The sequence below is a fragment of the Myotis daubentonii genome, chromosome 17 (assembly GCF_963259705.1).
Source record: "Myotis daubentonii chromosome 17, mMyoDau2.1, whole genome shotgun sequence".
NCBI classification, from domain to species: Eukaryota; Metazoa; Chordata; class Mammalia; order Chiroptera; family Vespertilionidae; genus Myotis; species Myotis daubentonii.
This window is the reverse complement of record NC_081856.1, coordinates 1,960,815-1,986,346: the sequence shown is the minus strand read 5'-3', so window position 1 is coordinate 1,986,346 and position 25,532 is coordinate 1,960,815. Positions and strand designations below refer to the sequence as shown.

At 44.9% G+C, this 25,532-nt stretch overlaps 1 protein-coding gene across 2 annotated transcripts in view; it reads right to left on the bottom strand.

The window, feature by feature from the left end:
* MMP16 (matrix metallopeptidase 16) overlaps nucleotides 1-25,532 on the bottom strand; it is a 169,600-nt gene that overhangs the window by 29,353 nt on the left and 114,715 nt on the right. The window contains exon 5 of one of the 2 annotated variants that reach the window (XM_059673170.1): nucleotides 15,167-15,328. The exons of the other annotated variant lie outside the window; for it this stretch is intronic. Within the exon in view, the coding sequence (XP_059529153.1) occupies nucleotides 15,167-15,328 (162 nt within the window). The remainder of the gene's footprint in view (nucleotides 1-15,166; nucleotides 15,329-25,532) is intronic. 2 annotated transcript variants of the gene reach the window in all.

Sequence of the window (25,532 nt, the reverse complement as noted above, 5' to 3'; positions counted from 1 at the left end):
TGAGAAGCAAACTGTCTGACCCAACACACCATGACCGCGTCGCTCGGAAACCGGGAGCACAGGCTCCCTCGGGGCCCAGCAGCCGGGCTTTCCTTCGTTAACCTTTAACGACAGTTTTCAGAGCTTCGCCACAGGTCTCTGTGGAAAAGCTGTTTTCAAATCCCTCTTGGAAGAAGGTGGTGTATAAATAATAAATAAATGAAAATGAATACTGGAACCTCACATGTAAGCCCCACCAACGTTTATCCTAGGTTTCCAGGGACAATGATCCTACGCAAATATTTCTAAAACATAAACATTAACGAATTAGTGCTATGTCTCCAATTATAGTTTATAATCTTTTCCCGACTCTTACCATTCTCTTCTCAGGAAATGCTTGGACTGATTGCTAGAACAGTTTCATGTGAATACAGAATCGGAAACTCCCTCTGATTAAGGCACCACCAGAAACACCAATGCAGAAGGGTTTCTAAAGAGAGGGCTCTGAATCAAGCCAAAGTTTACACATGGAATTTGGTGCAGATGCAAATCATCATTCCTCGAGGGATTTGTGTTTCTACAAAGAAGCAGTGACAGAGAGATTAAAAATGGTGCCCTAGCTGGTTTGGCTTAGTGGATAGAGAGAGCATTGGCCTACAGACTGAAGGGTCCCAGATTTGATTCTGGTCAAGGGCACATGCCTGGGTTGCAGGCCCGATCCCCAGTAGAGGGTGTGCAGGAGACAGCTGATCAATGATTCTCTCTCATCGTTGATGTTTCTTTTTATATTATGATGATGATGATGATGAAAAACATATAAAATACAATATTCCATCTCCCCCCCACCCATTGTAGTTCACATTCAATATTATCCTGTATTAGTTTCAGGTGCACAGCACTGTGGTCAGACAATCATATACTCTACAGAGCAGTGCCCTGATATTGCAAATACCCCCTGGCCCGTACTTAGCTATTACAATGTTATTTTTTTCCTCCATTCACCTCTCTCCTGCCACTCCCACCCCCAGCAAATGCCCTCACCCCCTAGTGACTCTAGGGACTATGCCCATGGGTAATGCTCATACGCCTGCATACAAGTCCTTTGGTTGATCTCTTACCCTCACCCCACGCCTTCCCTCATAGTTTGGATGTCTATTCCATGCTTCTCTGTCTCTGGCTCTATTTTTGTTCATCGGTTTATGTTGTTCATTATATTCCACAAATGAGTGAGATCATGTGGTATTTATCTTTCTCTAATTGGTTTATTTCACTTAGCATAACACTCTTCAGGTCCATCCATGATGTTGCAAATGGTAAGCATTCTTTCTTTTTTGCAGCAGCGTAGTATTCAATTGTGTAGATGTACCACAGTTTTTTAATCCACTCATCTGCTGATGGGCACTTAGGCTGTTTCCAAATCTTAGCTATGTTGAATTGTGCTGCTATAAACATAGGGGTGGATATATCCTTTTAATTGGTGTTTCTAGTTTCTTGGGATATATTCCTAGAAGTGGGATCACTGGGTCAAATGGGAGTTCCATTTTTAATTTTTTGAGGAAACTCCCTACTGTTTTCCACAGTGGCTGCACCAGTCTGCATTCTACCAGCAGTGCACGAGAGTTCCTTTTTCTCCACATCCTTGCCAGCACTTGTCCTTTGCTGATTTGTTGATGATAGCCATTCTGACAGGTGTGAGATGGTACCTCATGGTCATTTCAATTTGCATCTCTCAGATGATTAGTGACTTTGAGCATGTTTTCATATGCCTCTTGGCCTTCTGTATGTCTTTTGGAAAGTATCTATTTAGGTCCTTTGCCCATTTTTTTTTTTGATTAGGTTGTTTATCTTCCTCTTGTTAAGTTGTATGAGCTCCCTATAAATTTTGAAGATTAGACTCTCATCTGAGATAACATTGGCAAATATGTTCTCCCATGCAGTGGGCTTTCTTGTTGTTTTGTTGATGGTTTCTTTTGATGGTTTTCTTTTGTCCCATTTGTTTATTTTCTCTTTAATTTCCATTGCCCTAGGAGCTGTATGGGTAAAGATATTGCTACAACAAATGTCTGATATTTTGCTGCCTGTGGTTTTCTCTAAGGTTTTTATGGTTCCCTGTCTTACGTTTAAGTCCTTTATCCATTTTGAGTTTGTCTATGGTGTAAGTTAGTGTCCTAGTTTCATTTTTTTTGCATGAATCTGTCCAATTTTCCCAACACCATTTATTGAACAGACTGTCTTGACTCCATTTTATGCTCTTGCCTCCTTTGTCAAATATTAATTGAGCATAATGGCTTGGGTTGATTTCTGGGTTCTCTGTTCTGTTCCATTGGTCTATATGTCTGTTCTTGTGCCAGTACCAGGCAGTTTTGAGAACCGTGGCTTGGTAATACAGCTTGATATCTGGTATTATGATCCCTCCAACTTTGTTCTTCTTTCTCAGGATTGTTGTGGCTATTCGGGGTCTCTTTTATTCCAGATTAATTTTTGGAGAGTTTGTTCTAGGTCTGTGAAATATGCTGTTGGTATCTTAATGTGGATTGCATTGAATCTATAGATTGCTTTGGGTAGTATGGACATTTTAATGATGTTGATTCTTCCAATCCATGAACACAGTGTATTCTTCCATTTGTTTATGCCCTCCTATATTTCTTTTTAAAACATCCTGTAGTTTTCCGAGTACAGGTCTTTTACCTCCTTAGTTAAGTTTATTACTAGTATCTTAATTTTTTTGTTGCAAAGGTAAATGGGATTGCTTTTTAAATTTCTCTTTCTGTAAGTTCATTATTGATGTATAAAAAAGCAATAGATTTCTGGGTGTTAATTTTGTATCCTACTACATTACTGAATTCATTTATTAAGTCTAATAGTTTTTTGATGGAGTCTTTAGGGTTTTCTATGTACAATATCATGTCATCTGTGGATAATGACAGTTTTACTTCTTCTTTTCCAATTTGGATGCCTTTTATTTCTTCTTCTTGTCTAATTGCTATGGCTAGCACTTCCAGTATTATGTCAAACAGGAGTAGTGAGAGTGGGGATCCTTGTTTTGTTCCTGTTCTTAGAGGAAATGGTTTTAGTTTTTGTCTATTTAGTATGATGTTGGCTGTAGGTTTGCCATATAAGGTTTTTATTATGTTAAGGTATAACCCCTCTATTCCCACTTTGCTGAGGGTTATCAAGAAAGGATGTTGGATTTTGTCAAATGCTTTTTTTGCATCAATTGATATGACTATGTGATGTTTATATCTCAATTTATTTATGTGATGTATCATGTTTATTGATTTGCGAATATTGTACCGTCTTTGCATCCCCAGAATAAGTCCCACTTGGTCATGGTATATTATCTTCCTAATGTATTGCTGGATCTGATTTGCTAGGACTTTGTTAGGACATCTATGTTCATCAGGGATATTGACCTGTAATTCTCTTTCTTTGTGGTGTCTTTATCTGGCTTTTGGATTAGGGTAATGCTGGCTTCATAGAAAGAGCTGGGAAGTGTTCCTTCCTCTTGAATTTTTTGGAATAGTCTGAGAAGGATAGGTTTTAGTTCTTCTTTGAATTTGGTAAAACTCCACTGTGAAGCCATCTGGTCCAGTGCTTTTGTTTGCTGGAAGTTGGGGTTTTTTTTGTTTGTTTGTTTGTGTTTTTTTTTTTTATTACTGCTTCAATTTCCTCCATAGTTATTGGCCTATTCAGATTTTCTGATTCTTCCTGATTGAGTTTTGGAAGGTCATATATTTCTAGGAATATGTCCATTTCTTCTAGGTTATCTAGTTTGTTGAAATAGAGTTTTTCATAGTATTTTTTAAACAATCCTTTGTATTTCTGAGGGGTCTGCTGTTATTTTGCCTCTTTAATTTCTGATTTTGTTTATTTGGGTCCTCTCTCTTTACTTCTTGGTGACCCTGGGTAAGATTCATCAATCTTGTTTATCCTTTCAAAGAACCAGCTCTTGGTTTCATTGATCTTTTATATTGTTTATTTTGGACTCTATGTTATTTATTTCCACTCTGATCTTTATTATTTCCTTCCTTCTGCTCACTCTGGGCTTTTCTTACTGCTCTCTTTCTTATTCTTTAAGTTGTAGGGCTAGGTAATTTATTACAAATTTTTCTTGTTTTTTAGATAGTCCTGTTTTTTAGATAGGACTCTCAAGACTGCTTTCACTGTGTCCCATAGATTTTGGATTTTTGTGTTTTCATTGTCATTTGTTTCCAGGATGTTTTTAATTTCTTCTTTGATCTCTTTGGTAACCCAATCATTGTTTAATAGTATGATATTTAGCCTCCAAGTGTTTGAATTTTTTATTGTTTTTATTGTAGTTGATTTCTAATATTATGTCATTGTGGTCTGAGAAGATGCTTGATATGATTTCAATCTTCTTGAATTGGGAGAGACTTTGCCTGTGTCTCAATATGTGGTCTATTTTTGAGAATGTCCCATGTGCACTTGAGAAGAATGTATATTCTGTAGCTTGTGTGTGAAATGTTCTGAAGATGTCAATTAAGTCCATCAGATCTAGTGAGTCATTTAGGACTGCTGTTTCTTTGATGATTTTTTGTCTAGAGAATTTATCCAGTGATGTCAATGGGGTACTAAAGTCCCCTACTATGATTGTATTGCTGTTGATCTCTCCCTTGATATCCTCCAGAAGTTTTTTATGTATTTGGGTGCTCCAACATTTAGAGCATATATGTTTATCAGAGTTATATCCTCTTGTTGTAGCAATCCTTTTAGTATTATGAAGTGGCCTTCCTTTTCTCTTGTTATGGCCCTCACTTTGAGGCCTATTTTGTGAGATATAAGTATTGCTACCCCAGCTTTTTTTTCATTTCCATTTGCCTGAAATATATTTTTCTATTCCTTCACTTTCAGTCTGTGTGAGTCCCTTGTTCTGATTTCGATCTCTTGTAGACAGTATATGTATAGGTTATGTTTTCTTACCCATTCAGCCACTTGATGTCCTTTGATTGGAGCATTTAATCCATTTATGTTCATGGTTATTATTGATAGGTACTTGTTTGTAGCCATCTTCATTCTTTGTGCCTGTATTCTTTCTTGCCTTTTTATTTCTTCTTTTTACAATAGCCCCTTTGGCATTTATTGCATTGCTGGCTTGGTAGTGAAAAACTCCCTTAGACTTTCTTTGTCTAAAAAGCTCCTAATTTCCCCTTCAATTAGAATCACAGCCTTGCTGGATAGAGTATTCTTGGATTCGGTCCCTTGCTTTGCAATGCTTTGTATACTTCATTCCATTTCCTTCTGGCCTGATGTGTTTCTGTTGAAAAAACATTTGATAGTCTAATGGGAGATCCCTTGTACATAACTTTCTGTCTCTCTCTTGCAGCCTTTCAGAGTCTCTCTTTGTCATTAACATTTGCCATTGTAATTACAACATGTCTTGTGTGGGTCTTTTCGGGTTCATCTTGTTTGGGACTCTGTGCTTGTGTGACATTTTTTCCCCCAAATCAGGGATGTTTTCTGTCATTTCTTCAAATAGGTTTTCTAATCCTTGCTCCTCTTCTTGTCATTCTGGCATGCCTATTAAATGTATGTTACTTTGTTTCATTTTGTCCCAAAACTCTCCTCCTGCTTTCTAATTTTTTCCTCCAATAGCTGGTCAGATTGGGTGTTTTGCTGCCTTATCTTCTAATTCACTAATTCGGTCCTCCACTTCTTCTAGTCTACTGTTGAAAACTTCCATTGTGTTTCTTACTGTAGCTATATCATTTTTTATTTCCTCCCGATTCTTACATAAGTTGTTGATTTTTCTCATCCATCTGGTTTATGAACAGTATGACCATTACTCTGAATTCTTTTTCTGACATATTGCATGCCTATGTTTCATTTAGTTTCTTTTCTGGGAATTCCTCCTTTTCTTTCTGTTGGGGGTTGTTTTTTATCTCCCCATTCCTGCTAACACTGGTCCAAAGCTTGCTGGCTGGATGTGCAAGGCTGGGCTGACACCTTGGTCTTGGGGGGCAGGGAATGCAGACAGAGGCTTGCCTGTGGGACTTACAGGGCAGGAGCCGACTCCTCGGTCTTGGAGACAGGGAACTCAGCCAGAAACTCACCTGTGGGACCACAAGAGCCGGGGGGATGCTGCAGGCTTGGCGGGTGGGAAAAAGTTCAAGACTCACCAGCAGGCGCTTGGAAACTACACAATGGGCTGGCGGGAGACAAGTGCACTCAGGGACCCTCAGGAGCCCACATCCAGGAGGCTGGAATTCAGGTGTCTGGGTCTGCAGCTGAGGTAGAAGATCTTTGGCTGGAGTGCCTATAGGGCCCATGATGGCGTCTGAGGCTAGTCTGGGTGGTGGTGAGGCTGGGCTCCTAGTCACAACAGCTCTCTCCTTCAAGATGGTGTGGTTTCTGTCAAGCCGGCCACCCTGGGAGTGATTTCAGCAGTAGCAGAGGCTCTCTGTCTAGGATAGCCTGGTCTGCCAGCCCCTGGATGTCCTGCAGGGTCTAACTGTCCCTCACTCACACACACACCACACACGTCCACACATTCCCCTTTCGCTCCCTCACTCACTCACACTCTCTGTCATTTCCATTCTGCTGGACACCATCTTCCTATCTCATCATCACTGATATTTCTATCTCTCTCTTGCCCTCTCCCTTCCTCTCTGAAATCAATAAAACTATATTTAAAAAAATGGCAGTAGAGTAAGTGGATGCTGCACAGACATGCTCCCAGGACCAAACTAGAATTACAACTAAAATATAGGAATAATACCCTAACTGGTTTGGCTCAGTGGATAGAGCATTGGCCTACAGACTGAAAGGTCCCAGGTTTAATTCCGGTCAAGGGCATGTACCTTAGTTGCAGGCACATTCCCAGTAGAAGGTGTGCAGGAGGAAGCTGATCGATGTTTCTCTCTCATCAATGTTTCTAACTCTCTATCCCTCTCTCTTCCTCTCTGTAAAAAATCAATAAAATATGTTAAAAAAATAAAATAAAATATAGGAATACTCCCTGAAAAATCAACTGAAGACTTCCTGGAGAGAACCCTCATAACCAAGGATGGAAAGTGGAGACCGCATAGAGACTGAAGTTTCAGAGGGATATCTCAAATGTGGGGTGTTGCCACTGAGAACTCTGGGGGTTAATCCCCAAGCTGGGCCCCCCATCAGAGAGCACCAAAACTGAGAAGGGTATGCACGTAACAACTGGCTGTGAAAAGCAGCAGGGTTGCAGTAGTCTGCAAGGAAGAGACAACTGTTAATGTAGACACCCTCTTAAAGGGGCAATGCACAAAAGCTGTGGAGCCATCCACCTTGTGCTCTGGCAGAGGGAAGGCAGAGTGGACTGGAGCTGTGTGAGCAGAAGCCAGTGTTGGAGGCTCTGGGATTAGACCTCAGAAGGCAGACACCCTGGTTTCATATGCTGAGTCATTCCCTCACACTGTGGAGGTCATCTATCTCATGCAGATAATTGCTATCTAGGCTGTTTTGCCTGGGGAAGACAGGTTACCCACCTTGGGAAACACCTTGTCCCATGGTGTGGAGTTGCTGAGGCCCATTAAGAGACTGAGAATAACAATTTGCCTCCAGGCAAAGCAAGTGCCCCACCCTGATGGGAAAAACTCTCACACCTGTGGACAATTGCCTGAGGGCTATTCAAGACTAAATCCAATCAATCTGCAAGAGGAGGCTGTCTCTGAAGGCGTTGAGTCTTGGTCAGAAACAATAATTGAGCCCTAGCTGGTTTAGCTCAATGGATAGAGTGTTGGCCTGTGGACTGGAGGGTCCCAGGTTTGATTTTGGTCAAGGGTGTATGCGCAGGTTGCAGGCTCAATTCCCAGGAGGGGGCATGTGGGAAGCAGCTGATCAATGATTCTCTCTCATCAATGATGTGTCTATCTCTCTCCCCCTCGTCTCTCTCTCTCTCCCCCTCCCTTACCTTCCTCTCTGAAATAAATAAAAATATATTTAAAAGGAAACAGTGGTTGACACTGTCCTAACTAGAAATTTAAAGGTGTATCAGATCTACTTAATAATCAATCACAAACCCAAACAGGCATCCAAAATGTGGAGAAAAAGAAATAACCTCCAAATGAAAGAACAAGAGAATTCTCCAGAAGAAGACATAAATGCAGTGGAGATAGAAAATTTATCTGACATAGAATTCAGAATAATGATGGTAAGATGTTCAACAGCATGAGAAAAGATACAGTAACTATGAAAACAGAAATAAAGAATGAGATAGCAAAATAAAGCCCACACTGGAAGGAATACATAGCAGATTAGGGGAAGCTGAGAATCGGATCAGTGAATTTGAGACAGGGTTGAAAAAAACCACTCAATCAGAGAACCAAAAAGAAAAAAAAATAATTTAAAAAAAAACAACAGGAGGACAGCTTAAGGGAGTTGTGGGGCAATGCGAAAAGTAACAATATCCACATAGCAGGTGTGCCAGGTGAGGCAGAAAGGGCTAGAGAATGTGTTTGAAGAAATAATGGCAAAAAAAGTTCTCTAACCCGATGAAGGAAAAAGTCTCACAAGTTCAGAGGCACATAGAGTCCCAAACAAGAAGAACCCAAACAGGCTCACGCCCTGACACATCAAAATTAAAATGCCAAAAATTAAAGACAAAGAGAATCTTAAAGGTAGCAAGAGAAAAGCAAAGGGTTATCTACAAAGGGGCTCCCTTAAGGCTGACACCTGATTCCTCATCAGAAACTACAGGCCAGAAGGGAATGGCATGAAGTCCTCAAGGAAATGGAAAGCAAGGATCTAAGACCAAGATTACTATATCCAACAAGGCTATCATTCAAAATAAACAGTCAAATAAAAAGCTTCCCAGACCAAAAAAAAAAAAAAAAAAAAAGGCTAAAGGAGTTTATCACAACCAAGCCAGCATTACAAGAAATGGTAAAGGGACTGCTGTAATGAGAAGAAAGAGAGAGAGAGAAGCCTAGGCATACAGAATTAAAAAGGCAAGAAAAAAGAAAAGAAAAAATTAAAACGGCAATAAATAAGTACCTATTAATAATAACCTTAAATGTAAATGAATTAAATGCTCCAATCAAAAGGCATAGGGTAGCTGAGTAGATACGAAAACATGACCCAACTAAATGCTATCTACAAGCAACCCACCTCAGAACAAAACACTCACACAGAATGAGATTGAAGGGATAGAAAAAAATTTTCCATGCAGAGGTAAAAGAAAAAAAAAATGCTGGTGTAGCAATACTCATATCTGACAAAATAGACTTCAAAAGGAAGGCCATCACAAGAGACAACAAAGGTCACTACATAATAATAGATCCAACAAGAGGATATAACCCTGGTAAACATATATGTACCCAATATAGGAGCACCTAAATATATTTTTAAAAAAATATTTCTAGAGGACTTTAAGGAAGACATCGACAACAATACAGTCATAGTAGGGAATTTTAACACCCCTCTGACTTCACTGGATAGATCTTCCTGACAAAAAAAATTAACAAGGAAACAGTGACCCTAAAGGACACACCAGGATCAGATGGGTTTAATTGAAATTTATAGAACATTTCACCCCAAAGCTACAGAATATATATTCTTCAAGTGCTCATGGGTCATTCTCAAAGACAGACTACATGTTAGGACATAAAATAAGTCTCTACAAGTTCAAGAAGATGAAATCTTGTCAAACATCTACACAGATCACAGTGGAATGAAATTAGAAATCAACTACAGTAAAAACACCCCAAAACATTCAAACACCTGGAGGCTAAATAGCATGTTATGAAACAATGAATGGATTACCAATGAGATCAGAAAGAAATAAAAAACTTCCTACAAACAAATGAAAATGAACACATAACAACCAAAAATCTATGGGACACAGCAAAAGCAGTCCCAAGAGGGAAGTTCATAGCAATAGAGGCCTACTTAAAAAAACAAGAAAATTAATAATAAACTATTAACCCTACAACTTAAAGAACAAAAGGAGAACAAGAAAAGCCCTAAGCAAATAGAAGGGAGGAAATAATAAAGATTAGAGCAGAAATAAATGTCATAGAGACAAAAACAAAACAAAACAAAAAATCAATAAAACCAAGAGCTGGTTCTTTGAAAGGATAAACAAGATAATGAACCATTAGCCAGACTCATCAAAAAACAAAGAGAGTGGACCCAAATAAATAAAATCAGTAATGAAAGTGGAGAAGTAACCACTGACACCACAGAAATACAAAGGATTGTAAGAAAATACTATGAACAAATGCCAACAAGCTGGACAACATGGATGAAATGGAAAAATTCCTAGAAAAATACAATCTCCTAAAACTGAATCAGGAAAAATCAGAAAACCTGAATAGTTCAATAACTACTGATGAAATTGAAGCAGTAATTAAAATAAATAAATAAAAGAAACAAACAAAAAAAACTCCCAGCAAACAAAAGCTCTGGATTAGATGGCTTCACAGGGGAGTTTTACCAAATATTCAAAGAAGAATTAACACCTATACTCCTTAAACTATTCCAAAAAAATCCAAGAGGAGGGAATACTTCAAAGCTCTTTTATGAGGCCAACATTATCCTAATTCCAAAACCAGATAAAGACACTACAAAGAAAGAGAATTATAGACCAATATCCCTGATGAACATAGATGCTAAAATCCTCAACAAAATATTAGTACATCAGATCCAGCAATATATTAAAAAGATCATACACCATAATCAAGTGGGATTTATTCGGGGGATGCAAGGCTGGTACAATATTTGCAAATCAATAAATGTGATACATAACATAAACAAATTGAAAGGCAAAAACTACATGATCATATCAATAGATGCAGAAAAAGCATTCAACAAAATCCAACATCCATTTTTGATAAAAACCTCAGTGAAGTGGAAATAGAGGGATCATATCTCAACATAATAAAGGCCAAATATGACAAACCTACAGCCAATATCATACTCAATGGGCAAAAACTAAAACCATTTCCCCTAAGAACAGGAACAAGACAGGGATGTCTGCTTTCATCACTCTTATTCAACATAGTACTGGAAGTCATAGCCACAGCCACCAAACAAGAAGAAGAGGTAAAAAGTATCCAAATTGGAAAGGAGTAAGGAAATCTGTCATTATTTGCAGATGACATGATATTGTACAGAGCAAAACCTAAAGACTCCACCAAAAAACTACTAAACTTAATAAATAAATTTGGCAATGTAGCAGGATGCAAAATCAACACCCAAAAATCAATAGCTTTTTTTTAAAAAATATATTTTATTGATTTTTTACAGAGAGAAAGGGAGAGAGATAGAGAGTTAGAAACATCGATGAGAGAGAAACATTGATCAGCTGCCTCCTGCACATCTCCCACTGGGGATGTGCCCGCAACCCAGGTACATGCCCTTGACCGGAATCGAACCTGGGACCTTTCAGTCCGCAGGCCGACGCTCTATCCACTGAGCCAAACCGGTTTCGGCAATCAATAGCTTTTTTATACACCAATAATGAATTCTCAGAAAGAGAAACTAAACAAATAATCCCACTTACCATTTCAACAATAATAATAAGATACCGAGGAATAAACTTAACCAAGGAGGCAAAAGACCTGCACTCAGAAAACTATAAGACTTTGAAAAGAGAGATAGACGATGACATAAACAAGTGGAAGAATATACAGTGGGGCCTTGACTTACGAGTTTAATTCCTTCCGTGACGGAGCTTGTAACTCAAATTACTCATCTGTCAAATCATTAAGTGAACGAGTGAGACATGTGATGCTGGGCTGATGTGGTGTTCACTGTGACGTTCGCTGAGCCAACTAGCGGTGGGGTATCTGAAGCTGGCTCATAACCCAAATTTTAGCTTGCAACTCAAAGCAAAAAATCAGCCAAGAGACGGCTCGTATCTCGAAAAACTCGTTAGTCGGGACACTCGTAAGTCAAGGCCCCACTGTACCATGCTCATGGCTTGGTAGAATCAGCATCATTAAGATATCCAATCTACCCATGGCAATCTAGAACTTCAATGCAATCCTTATTAAAATACCAACAGCATATTTCATAGATTTAGAACAAATACTCCAAAAATTTATATGGAATCAAAAAAGACCCTGTATAGCTGCAGCAATCCTGAGGGAAAATAAAACAAAGTTGGAGAAATTACAATAATGATTTAAAGTTATACTACAAAGCCACCATAATCAAAACAGTCTGGTACTGGCACAAGAATAGGCATATAGATCAATAGAACAGAACATAGACCCCAGAAATCCACACAAGACATTATGCTCAATTAATATTTAAGAAAGGAGGCAAGAGCATACAATGGAGTCAAGACAGTATCTTCAATAAATTGTGTTGGGAAAATTGGACAGAAACATGCAAAAAAATGAAACTAGGCCACCAACTTATACCATACACAAAAATAAACTCAAAATGGATAAAAGACTTAAATGTAAGTTGAGAAACCATAAAAATTTTAGAAAAATCCATAGGCAGCAAATCTAGGACATCACTCATAGCAATATGTTTACAGATACATATCCTGAGGCAAAGAACACTAAGGAGAGAAGAAACAAATGGGACCACATCAAAATAAAAAGCTTCTGCACAGCAAAAGACACCATCAGCAAAATGAAAAGGGCGCCCACTGCGTGGGAGAACGTATTTGCCAATGATACATCCAATAACGGGTTAATATCCAAAATATATAAGGAACTCATACAACTTAACAAAAGTAAGACAATCCAATTAAAAAATGGGCAAAGGGCCTAAATAGATACTTCTCCAAAGTGGACATACAGATGGCCAAAGGACATAAGAGAAAATGCTCAAAGTTACTAATCATCCAAGAGATGCAAATTAAAATGACAATGAGGTATCACCTCACACCTGTCAGAATGGCTATCATCAACAAATCAACAAATGACAAGTGCTGGCGAGGATGTGGTGAGAAGGGAGAGCCCTAGGACTCCCACTACTGGTGGGAATGCAGACTGGTGCAGCCATTATGGAAAACAGTATGAAGTTTCCTCAAAAAAATTAAATATGGAACTGCCATTTGACCCAGTGAACTCACTTCTAGGAATATATCCTAAGAGACCCAAAACACCAATCAGAAGAATGTATCCACCCCTATGTTCGCAGCAGCACAATTTAAGATCTGGAAAGTGTCCATCAGTAGATGAGTGGATGAAAAAGTTGTGGTACATTTACTAGTTCACCATGGAATACTGTGCAGTAGTAAAACGGAAGGATCTCTTACCCTCTGAGACAGCATGGAGGGACCTAGAGAGTATCATGCTAAGTGAGATCACATGATCTCACTCAGATGTGAAATCTAATGAGCAAAATAAACGGATGAACAGAGAGAATCCAGAAACATGGAAGCCTGGAACAGACTGTGGACTCTCAGAGGGAAGATGGGGGAGGATGGGTGGGTGGAAGGTAATTAGTCAAAGACCTTATATGTATATATGCATAACCCATGGGCATGGCCAATTAGGTGGTGAGAGGCTGGGGCAGGGTGCCGGGGTGGGCTGGAGGGTGTTAATGGGGGAAAAGGGGGACATATGTAATACTTCCAACAATGAAGATTAAAAAAATAAATGAAGAGTATTCCAAGATAAAAGAGAGAGCGAGAAGCAATGACCTGCTTGCACATAATTTGCAGACCTTCTGTCTAGACCAGCCATGGGCAAACTACGGCCCGCAGGCCGTATCCAGCCCGTTCAGCTGTTCTAAACGGCCCGCAGAGCCGAAAGAGCGGAGGGTTCTCTTGCTCTCCCCTCCGCTCCTTCACCAGCAGCAGTGTTAACATGGCAACATCGGGAAACACGGCCGCAGCTCCTTCTTCTGAGTCCAGTTTAAGACCCCATTGTGGCCCTCAAGTCAAAAAGTTTGCCCACCCCTGGTCTAGACCCCTGACTCGGCCCAGGAAGGACCTGCTAGCTACCTTGGATACTCATCGGCGCGTCCAGTGTCCCAGAAACATCGCCTTTCTGAGTCTCCCCCAAAAATCAAGGGTCACACACAAGTGGATCTGTGCTTTTCAAATCTGTTTTAACCCTGTGAGAATGCTTACCACTGAGATATTGCAGTTGACGAGCTAACGAATGCACACAAAATTAATGAACTTAAATGACGCCCCTAAGACTGCAGGCAGCCTCTCCTGGCACTGAGAAGTGGAAGCGGGAAGCGCACGTGCCAGTTTAGCACAGCACATCCTCCCTCTGCAGGCGATGAGCGCCAGGAACTGAACAGCCCTGCGGCATCAACGCCCTCCCGCGGCCAAGGTTCCTGTGAGGGAGCTGGGGTTGTAGTCGACATGTGTAATAGTCCTTTCCCTTCATCGTATTCTGCATTCTAGACTGAACCCATAAATAAAAGTGACTGCACTGCACTAGAAGTTCACTAGGGTTACATGTGAGTCAGCCTAGCCGTCTGTTAACGCTCACGCCCTTGTTCGTTAACTTTCATTCTTAGTATTTATAGGCCTTTGAGGTCATTTCATTATGTCCAACCAGCAAGGGTATTTGCTGCAACTTCAAAAGGCATTGTCTATGAAATATCTAACAGCAGCATCGCAACCCGGGAGACAACCTGTGCGTCTGCCCCAAAGTCTCAGTATCTTAGAAGAAAATCTTCTATTTCTCGCTGTTTTTATTGGTTACATTCATTTATCACATGTTTTTACCTGAGCTTAAACACTAAACTTTATCAGAGCTTTGCTATGACTACAGGTTTCGATGGAGCTCAGTGAGAAAATCTTTTCCGTGTTACAAATTCCTCCTGATCTGTCTATCAGGCATCTTGGATTACAGCCAACAACACCTGATGGACTGAAGCCTTCTGCCAACAGGTCAGACTGTTTCCCTAGTATTTGTCTCTCAGATATACCGAGAGCACCTACTTCAAAGAAGCAGGAACAGCAGGAATTCTGGACTCCTCGGCAGGGTTAAGCAAACAGAAGCAGTGGTTTAAAAAATACAACCCATTTTTATACTTCAAAAAATAACTCAAATAAATTAATTTCTTAAAAAGTATAGAAGTCCTGCAGGTGGCTGGACTGGTTAGAGCATCACCTGAGAGTCCACGGCAGTAGGTTCAATCTCCAGTCAGAAGCAACCAAAGTCCGCGCCAATAAGTGGAGCGAGGAGCTGGCCTCGCTCTACCTCCTCCTTCCCTCTCCCTAAAGTCTATACATTCAAAGCAAGAACAAGGCAGAAGCAGCGGTACCCACCGTAGATCTTCTGGATGCCCTGCAGGTCGTCGCTGGGGAGCTGGAAGCTGTCGGTCTCCATGTACTGGTAGAACGGGGCCATGATGGCCGTGGGGTCGTTGGAGTGCTCCAGGCCCAGCGCGTGGCCCAGCTCGTGCACGGCCACGAGGAACAGGTCGTTTCCTGTGCGGCGAGAAGACAAGGCTGACTGAGGAGCACCCAGAGCAGCGCCGGGCGGACACTCGAGTCCTCCACATGCACCCAAGAGCAGTGGGGGCATTGTGACCTCCACTTGCTTTCTCCCTGGATGTCCTGCCTGTGCTGGTTCACAAGGGGGTGGGGAGGGGGCTGCGCAGGACGCCACACGCATGCAGGCACGGGGAGGGATGGACAAAGAAGGGGAGCTGAAAAAGCACAGCAGCGTCAGAAATGGCTGCTCCTGCGTAGGGAGGTCGGGCTCTGTGTCTGCCTGACCAGCCTGCGACGCAGGAGCCCTTTGGTGAGCCCCCTGGACGCGGTTCTAACAGACTCAAGAGAGCAGGGCAGCCGTGCCCGCAGCAGCAGAGGAGAGAGGGAGGCTCTGGGACAAGCTGCCCTGTGCCCAGTCATCCTTGTGTTTATGGAGCTGCAAATAGAACTCGGGTCATTATTTACGTATTTTTCCTGCTTATATCATTTTTTAAAATTAAAAAAATTCTGTTCCAGTTGACATATAACATTACATTAGTTTCAGGTGTACAACACATTAACTGACATATAATTTACTAAGTGATAAGCCACTAAGTCTAGTGCCCACCTGGCACCACAGAGTTGGCACAAGATGACTGAGCATGTTCCTAGGAGAATGCAGGCTGTCACGTGAAGACTTATTCTTCCTCACTGACTTAGAATGTGTGTAGCCTCGCCGTCCTGGTAACTACATATGCTCTGTGACTACAAACTCCAATCAATTAATAGTGGAGCTGATTCCATCCTTTAAGTCAGAGCAAATCTCAGACCAGCCCTGCAGTGCTGAGGGCACAGCAGGCGGTGCAGGCTGCGGGGTGCACTCATCCCTGGTCCACGGCCCCTCACTGTTCACTGCATGCCTACATGCTGCAGGCACTGGTTTAGGCCTCACTGACACAGATGAGAGCACATCATACAGAAACCCATAGCCTCAAAAAGTTATATTCTAATAGGGGAGACTGGAAAGAAACAGGATAGGAAAGTAAGGCATACAGGTGTTACACAGTGAAATGATAGAGAGACATACAGGTGTTACACAGTGACATGATAGAGACGTACAGGTATTACACAGTGACATGATAGAGATGTACAGGTGTTACACAGTGACATGATAGAGAGACGTACAGGTGTTACACAGTGACATGATAGAGAGACATACAGGTGTTACACAGTGACATGATAGAGACATACAGGTGTTACACAGTGACATGATAGAGAGAGAGACGTACAGGTGTTACACAGTGACATGATAGAGATGTACAGGTGTTACACAGTGACATGATAGATAGAGACGTACAGGTGTTACGCAGTGACATGATAGAGACGTACAGGTGTTACACAGTGACATGATAGAGACGTGCAGGTGTTACACAGTGACATGATAGGGAGAGAAGTACAGGTGTTACACAGTGACATGATAAGGAGAGACGTACAGGTGTTACACAGTGACATGATAAGGAGAGACGTACAGGTGTTACACAGTGACATGATAGAGAGAGATACCCAGGTGTTACACAGTGACATGATAGAGAGAGACGTACAGGTGTTACACAGTGACATGATAGAGAGAGACATACAGGTGTTACACAGTGACATGATAAGGAGAGACGTACAGGTGTTACACAGTGACATGATAAGGAGAGACATACAGGTGTTACACAGTGACATGATAGAGACGTACAGGTGTTACACAGTGACATAAGGAGAGATGTACAGGTGTTACACAGTGACATGATAAGGAGAGACGTACAGGTGTTACACAGTGACATGATAGAGAGAGACATACAGGTGTTACACAGTGACATGATAGAGAGAGACGTACAGGTGTTACAAAGTGACATGATAGAAAGAGACGTACAGGTGTTACACAGTGACATGATGAGGAGAGACGTACAGGTGTTACACAGTGACATGATAAGGAGAGACGTACAGGTGTTACACAGTGACATGATAGAGAGAGATATCCAGGTGTTACACAGTGACATGATAGAGACGTACAGGTGTTACACAGTGACATGATAGAGAGAGACATACAGGTGTTACACAGTGACATGATAGAGAGAGACGTACAGGTGTTACACAGTGACATGATAGAGAGAGACGTACAGGTGTTACACAGTGACATGATAAGGAGAGACGTACAGGTGTTACACAGTGACATGATAGAGAGAGATATCCAGGTGTGACACAGTGACATGATAGAGATGTACAGGTGTTACACAGTGACATGATAGAGAGAGACATACAGGTGTTACACAGTGACATGATAGAGAGAGACGTATAGGTGTTACACAGTGACATGATAGAGAGAGACGTACAGGTGTTACACAGTGACATGATAAGGAGAGACGTACAGGTGTTACACAGTGACATGATAGAGAGAGACGTACAGGTGTTACACAGTGACATGATAAGGAGAGACGTACAGGTGTTACACAGTGACATGATAGAGAGAGACGTACAGGTGTTACACAGTGACATGATAGAGACATACAGGTGTTACACAGTGACATGATAGAGAGAGAGACGTACAGGTGTTACACAGTGACATGATAGAGATGTACAGGTGTTACACAGTGACATGATAGATAGAGACGTACAGGTGTTACACAGTGACATGATAAGGAGAGACATACAGGTGTTACACAGTGACATGATAGAGACGTGCAGGTGTTACACAGTGACATGATAGAGAGAGACGTACAGGTGTTACACAGTGACATGATAAGGAGAGACGTACAGGTGTTACACAATGACATGATAGAGAGAGATACCCAGGTGTTACACAGTGACATGATAGAGAGAGACGTACAGGTGTTACACAGTGACATGATAGAGAGAGACATACAGGTGTTACACAGTGACATGATAAGGAGAGACGTACAGGTGTTACACAGTGACATGATAAGGAGAGACATACAGGTGTTACACAGTGACATGATAGAGACGTACAGGTGTTACACAGTGACATAAGGAGAGATGTACAGGTGTTACACAGTGACATGATAAGGAGAGACGTACAGGTGTTACACAGTGACATGATAGAGAGAGATATCCAGGTGTTACACAGTGACATGATAGAGACGTACAGGTGTTACACAGTGACATGATAGAGAGAGACATACAGGTGTTACACAGTGACATGATAGAGACGTACAGGTGTTACACAGTGACATGATAGAGAGAGACGTACAGGTGTTACACAGTGACATGATAAGGAGAGACGTACAGGTGTTACACAGTGACATGATAGAGAGAGATATCCAGGTGTTACACAGTGACATGATAGAGACGTACAGGTGTTACACAGTGACATGATAGAGAGAGACATACAGGTGTTACACAGTGACATGATAGAGAGAGACGTACAGGTGTTACACAGTGACATGATAGAGAGAGACGTACAGGTGTTACACAGTGACATGATAAGGAGAGACGTACAGGTGTTACACAGTGACATGATAGAGAGAGACGTACAGGTGTTACACAGTGACATGATAGAGAGGAACGTACAGGTGTTACACAGTGACATGATAGAGAGGAACGTACAGGTGTTACACAGTGACATGATAGAGAGGAACGTACAGGTGTTACACAGTGACATGATAGAGAGGAACGTACAGGTGTTACACAGTGACATGATAAGGGGAGACAGGCAGAGGGCGGGAAGCTGGAGGGCACATGGAGCCAGGACACGCATAACTTTGGACAATGGTGACATGTGGCTTCTAGTCTGAGCGGTGGGGCCCTGCATGGTCTAAGCAGAGCGGGGATCCGCTGGAACGGACAGTGACCAGGACGCTGTGGGACCCTTGGGAACTAGAAGCAGGGTGTGCCAACCTGGGACGTCGGCGCCAAGATGCGGGCGACCTGGCCTGAAGCAGGAGTGGCGGAGGCCGAGGGAAGCAGTGACATCCTGGGTGTATTTAGAAAGGAGGACGACAGGGCTGCTTAGAGAACAGAGTGCAGGTGCGAGGAGAGAAAACGGGAAACAGCCCAGGCGAACTGCTTGTGTGTGTGCGTGCATGTGTGTGTGTACGTGTGTTGTGTGTGTGCGCATGCATGTGCGTGTATGTGTGTGTGCGTGCATGTGCATGTTGGTTTGCTTGGTGAGGGTGAGCGTGGGCAGCATCACCAGCAGCTCATCCGAGTGTTCAGTCCAAGATGCCGTGGGAGTGGGTTCTGGCTCCGTTGCAAGAAAAGGCACTTCCTGAGACTCAGGGCGCGTGATCTTTATTCCCATGGAATCGAACGACTGGCCCCTTCCCCCCGTCCTGCTGTGAAGAGCCCAGCCTGTCTCGGGCAGGGCCGGATTAGGCCACGGCTACTGTCTGCTCCACGGGAAAGCCCGTCCAGCCCAGCACGGTGGCTTAGCGGTGCTCCCACTGCCGTGCATGGCGTGTGGGGTCTGCCGGGCCGGAGCCATGCAGCTGCTATACCACAGGGCTGTGGAGGCGCACAGGCGAGTGCGGGTCACAGAGCCAGTGTGCAGGGAGCAGGAGCGAAGAGAGGGGCTTCGCCGATGAGCCCTGCTTGCCCTCTCCAGACAATTCTTTTTTCCAAGTTAGACTGACAGCAGCACCTTCCCTGCCTCACTCTGCCTTCACGTCATGCACCCCTTGTGCTTTCTTCCTGTTATGAACATTAATACACCGTCTAATTATGCTGATAACAGCTCCACCTCTGACGGGAAGGAGGGCAGTGTGCAAGGGCCCCGTCTGGCCGGTGGTGGGAGCCCTGGTGGGCCCTTAAGACTCTTCTGAGGCTTCCCTGTGCTGAGACAGGAGGTCCTGACTGAGGAGACGATGGAGGCAGGAGCGAGGAGAGGCCAGGCTGGCGCCCAGGGTGCACGGGGGCTGCGGAGCGCTGTCACCGCACTGGTGCTCAGGGACCGAAGGGAGGGGGGTCGCTGTGCGGAGGTCTCTCCCAGCCTCAGCCCACGGTGTGTGTGCGACATTGGGTGACGACTTCACCGGTTTTGGTATCAAGGTGAACAGGAAAGGGAGCGAGAACAAAGGGGCTGTGGGTATGTGAGGGCGTGACTGCTCGCTGTGCATGTATGTCCCACAGGCAGGAAGCAATAACACTGTGGGGTGAGGCAAGTGATGAAATCAATTTAAGACCAACTCCCACATCCTGACGTCCAAGGATATTTGTATCACGGAGCAAGGGAGTGGGCGGGACAGATGCTCAGCGGGGGTCAGAGCAGAGCCTGGGAACGGGGGCTGGTTAGACTCTGACCATCAGAGCAACGCCAGGGGTTCCGGGCGAGGATGCCCAGCACCGAGAGGCCAGCTCCAGATGAGCATCAGCATCACTGAAAGGAGATCCTGAAAGGACGTAAGGGACTGGGGTTAAGGCTGCGCTCCCACTGCCTGCCAGGGAAGCCCGCATTCCTCAGCGAGGTGAAGGGCCCTCCTCGGGCCCGCCTCCTCCCAAGGCCACCTCCACCTCCGTCCGGCACAGGGCATGTGCTTTTCAGTGCGCGGGCCTCTGAGCTGTCTTCCTGGGGGGACCCCCTTCGGTGTGCTGGAGGCGGACGGAGCAGGTGATGAGATGCACCAACGCCCCCTCTCTGCGGAGCCTCCCGGGTACGTGGCCTGTGCGGCCTTGGCCTGCCGCTCCTTCAGCAGCCCCTCCTCTGCCCTTGGCGCTGACCGCACCCATTCTTCGGCAAATCTTCCCCATCTACATTGAGTTCTTTAAAGACCGAAATGCTGCAGTGACCAAGGCCAGAGGGCTCACGCAGACCTGCCGGCCGAGCGAGGGCCCAGCCCCACGAGGGAATGAGCGGGCAGTTTCTGGGGGGAGTACTGCTCGGAGTTGGAGCTGCAGGGTAGGATGCAATTTCCACCTGGACACGGGGCAGGACTCCCCCAGCTCTGCTGAGGTGTAACTGACAAGGAAATCGGCACCACATTAAAAATGCACAGAGTGGGGACTTGATACACATGTGCTTGGAACGGACTCCCTTCACGGAGCGAATGAACACACCCGTCACCTCGCACATCCACTTTCGTGAGAACCTCGTTTCTGCTCACGTTTCAATTACACAACAGTGATCACGGCCGCCACTGGGTTTTTCACGAGGTCCCAGGCCTTCCTGTCCACAGCTGAATGCGTGCCCCCTTCACCAGCCTCTCCCTCCCACCCACCCAGGGTCTCTGACTCTCGTGCAGAGGACTGGAATGGAAAAGAAGGATGAGAGACTGAAGAGGCAGCTACTCTCACTTGGCTTCAGACAACGAACTACAGTGCCTGACACGTGTCGGCAAATACCTGTGGTCACAGGTACTAAAGGGGACCCGTCCAGAGGAAATGCCTGGGGGCGAGAACGGTTTGCTTTCACTGACTGTCCTGGAGGAGCTATCACGGGGATGGCAAAGGTCAGGCAGGGGAAATGAAAAGGCACAGGACTGGCCGGCCGCCATGGCTCAGTGGTTGAGCATCAACCTATGAACCAGGAGGTCACAGTTTGATTTCTGGTCAGGGCACATGCCTGGGTTTCGGGCTCGATCACCGGGAGGGCGGGAGGGTGTAGGAGGCAGCAGGAGGGTGTAGGAGGCAGCAATCAATGATTCTCTCTCATCATTGATCTTGCTATCTCCCTCTCCTTCTCCCTTCCTCTCTGGAATCAATAAAAATATATTTGCATTTACTGGAAAACAGGAATTTTTTTTCTAAAGATGCTACTCTGAATAAGAAACCAATGCAATGTGGCTACTGGGGTCACACAGTGAGCGTGTTCCAGTCACAGACGGAGACACACACAGGAGGAAGGAGGGGCACTTATGAAGGTGGGGAACGAGGCGTGTGTGCACGCGTGCAACATGGGAGCAGACCTCAGGCGTGTCCACAGGCATGCACAGCTGAGAAGGCGGCGGGAGAAAAGGAGCCACCGGCGCTTTTGGATGTAGAATATAGAACACAGACTCAGCATGCGCACCTTTAGGATTTCAAACCAGATGCCTTTGCTAAGATACACATCTGACATCACAAGGCATTAGGGACAGAGCTGCCCGCCAGGCAGCCAGGGAGTGTGGCCGCAGGTGCTCCCGTGGGCTCAGGTCAGGGCCGTCCTCCCCCAGGCACACCGAGGACCAGACACGGATCTCAAGCAGCCGAGGACCCACCAGGGACCTGAGCACAGGCCGGGGCTCCCGGGACCAGGAAGAGCCCGGTGATACCTGAGCTCAGTGCTGGCTCCGAAATACCTGTGGGCACTCTTGCCTGCTTTTGGCCACAGATGCAACTTCCTGGTCAGAGCCCCAGGGCCCTGTACAGGGTTACACCTCGTTTTTATTCTTCACCTGCACAACCTGCTGCCTGTGCACCCGCTCCCGCCCCAGCGAACAGGCACGGGGTGCCTGGCTCTGGGGCGGCCTCAGGACCCCTGCACGGTTCTCACAGGAAGACAGTCTCTGAGTCACATGTGGTTCGTATATTTGACCAATAAGAGAACCAACAAGTGAAACAAGTACCCGCAGCCGGTCCTGCATTTCAGGGACCTGCTGCCCTCAGGTCCAGCCAGTGCTCCGTCCACCCGGGTCCCAGGGCGGGCACTACTCGTCTAAGGAAAAGCGAGGCTGCAGGGCACTGAGAGATCGACAGGAACCGCCACTCGCCACAGCACTGTAATCAGAAGCCCTGTCCGAGAGCTCCGAGTAAGTGTCACTCTCCAGATGACTGGCAGGCACGTAACTAACCCTGCACCACAGTGTAAAGGGAACATTGTTAAAGAAAGTGCCGCCCTGTGACTTGAATTCCACTAGAAACAAAAGTTGCTGTCACGTGGTGAGCTTTAGAGAATTAAAAAGTGCCCGGCCGCTTTCCTCGGGTGAGGGTCACAGTGGCTCCCGGGGCTTAGCACTGCGTCCCAGGTCGCGGTTCTGCGCACGCTGACGGGGGCACCCAGGCCAGGGTCAGCCTCCGGCTCCCACAGGAGTCCGCTGCTGCCCGCGCCCGGTGGGCTGGCAGCTCACTGGCATCTCTGACCTCCAGTCTCAGAACCCCGGCTGCGTCTGATGAAGGATCACGCATTCACTATCACTTTCGTGTCATCATTACGTCTACGTTCATCTAATGTTCCTTCGCCATCCACGCATTCCACATGCTGTGCCCTGGGAGGACCACATACGCCAAGTATTAAAAAAGGATGACGCAGCGCGGCCAGAGTGGCTCAGTCAGTGGGAACGTTGTCCTATGTGCTGAAGGGTTGCCGGTTCGATACCGGGTCAGGGCATGTACCTGGGTTGTGGTTTGATCCCTGGTTGGGAGCGCACAGAAGGCAACCGGTCAATGTTTCGCTCTCTCTCCCTTCCTCTCCCATGTCCTTGGGTGAGGATTAAAAACAATGACTATCAATATTCATACATAAGAACTGTGATAAATAATTCTAACGCGTGTGATCCCATGAACCTGCTCAAACACTGGCTCTCAGCGGCCCCACCGACTCGGTCTGCTTTCTCTCGCCTCATTCCTCGGCTCCCTCGTCCCTCTCAGCTCACTGCCAACCTGAGTTTTGAATTTCTCATTTCCTTGCTAATATCTTGACATTTTCTGGCATTAAAATATAAGGAAATCAACTACCCTTCTAATAGGTCTTCCAAATATCATTAAGTTTTTTCAAAGGTGTACAGCCACGGAACATTTAGAGTCTTAATCCATAAGCACTTAGAACGGGTCGGCACGATGCACACGCTGGGCCTGCACGCGAGGAAGGGGACGCTCTGGGTCATGGAGACCCGAGTACCTGTGTGCTTCCTTCAGGCTCTGGTTTGACAGGAAGTCCGTTTTTCAGCGAGTCAGGCATGTCCCCTGTCTTCACTAAATGCAGGGAATCTTGCGAAGCAAAACCACGCGTGGCTGCGTCACTGCACAGCACCGTTCACAGGATGCCGCCCTAATGCGGAGCTGGGGCAGGAGCCTGAGATACGGCCGGCCTTGGGCCACGCACCTGCTCGGGGTCAGTCTCTGTGCTCCCGCGCTCCGTGGATGGAGCCCCCCCCTCTGCAGCTGGGACAGAGACCCGTTTCACAGACTAACATGGAAGTTAATGGATGATACACTCATGGGAATCCCATCTCCTGCAGGTGTGGACGGAGGGAGGCCCATCCTCCCCCATCATAATGCGGAGGCGCCCGCGACAGCCCCTGTGGCCAGGCCTCAGCCACCGTGACTGTCATTCTTCAGGAAGTTACTGATGAGCATCTAATGGGCAACATACACTCACGAACAAACTAGAAACAGATTCGCAGGCAGAGAACAGGTGGGCGACTGTCAGAGGGAGGAGGGAAAGGTGAAGAGATTAAGCAAAAATTAAACATGTGGAATCACAACCCTGGTGACTACGGTGCCGCCCCCACGGGGAGGGCCCTGCTGCCGGCTCACCGGGACGTTTTATCAAAAAGCCCACGTGAGTGATGTCGGGAGGGCATAAAGCACACATGCCTGCGGCACAGACAAGCCAGAGGTGCCGGCGCCAGCGGCCACGGCCTGTTTTGGAACATACACCGGGTCCTGCAACAGGCTGGGTGTCGCTAAGCCTCTTCCTCATCTACTCTCTAAGTCTGCCGTTAGGATGGGGAAGCCAAACTGGGGGACAAGAATGAAAGAAAAAGAAAATTTCCGAATATAGCCTCAGAGGCCAACCCAAAAACACTGCCACCCAGAGGCTGAGCCACAAACTGACGCTTTGCTAAATACAAATTAAGGCAGTCTGGGAAACAAATACGGCCTGCTTTAAAATAAGGACTGTGGTTTACAACACAGAGGAACAGTGTATCACAGGGAAACTCAACACTCTCCTGAATACCTGGCAGGTCTAAGGTGAGCCACACTGAAGAATAGAAGAACCGAAGGACCTTCACTACTGCAGTTTTTTTTTTTTTCTTTTTTCACCTTTTAACTAAGAAACCAATTTTTTTCCCTTTTTTTCCATTTTTTTTCTTCTTTTTTTTTTCTTATTTTTCCATCACCTGATTTTACCCTTTTAATTACTACCTTCTTATTTTTAACCAGTATTATTACTGCTACCATTTTACCATCTTTTAAAGTGCCATTTTATTTTCTCTTTATTTTATTTTGGGATTAGTGTTCTCCATTCTATTTTCATCGTTATATTATTGGTTGTTTCTAATTTGCATCCATCTACAGGGAG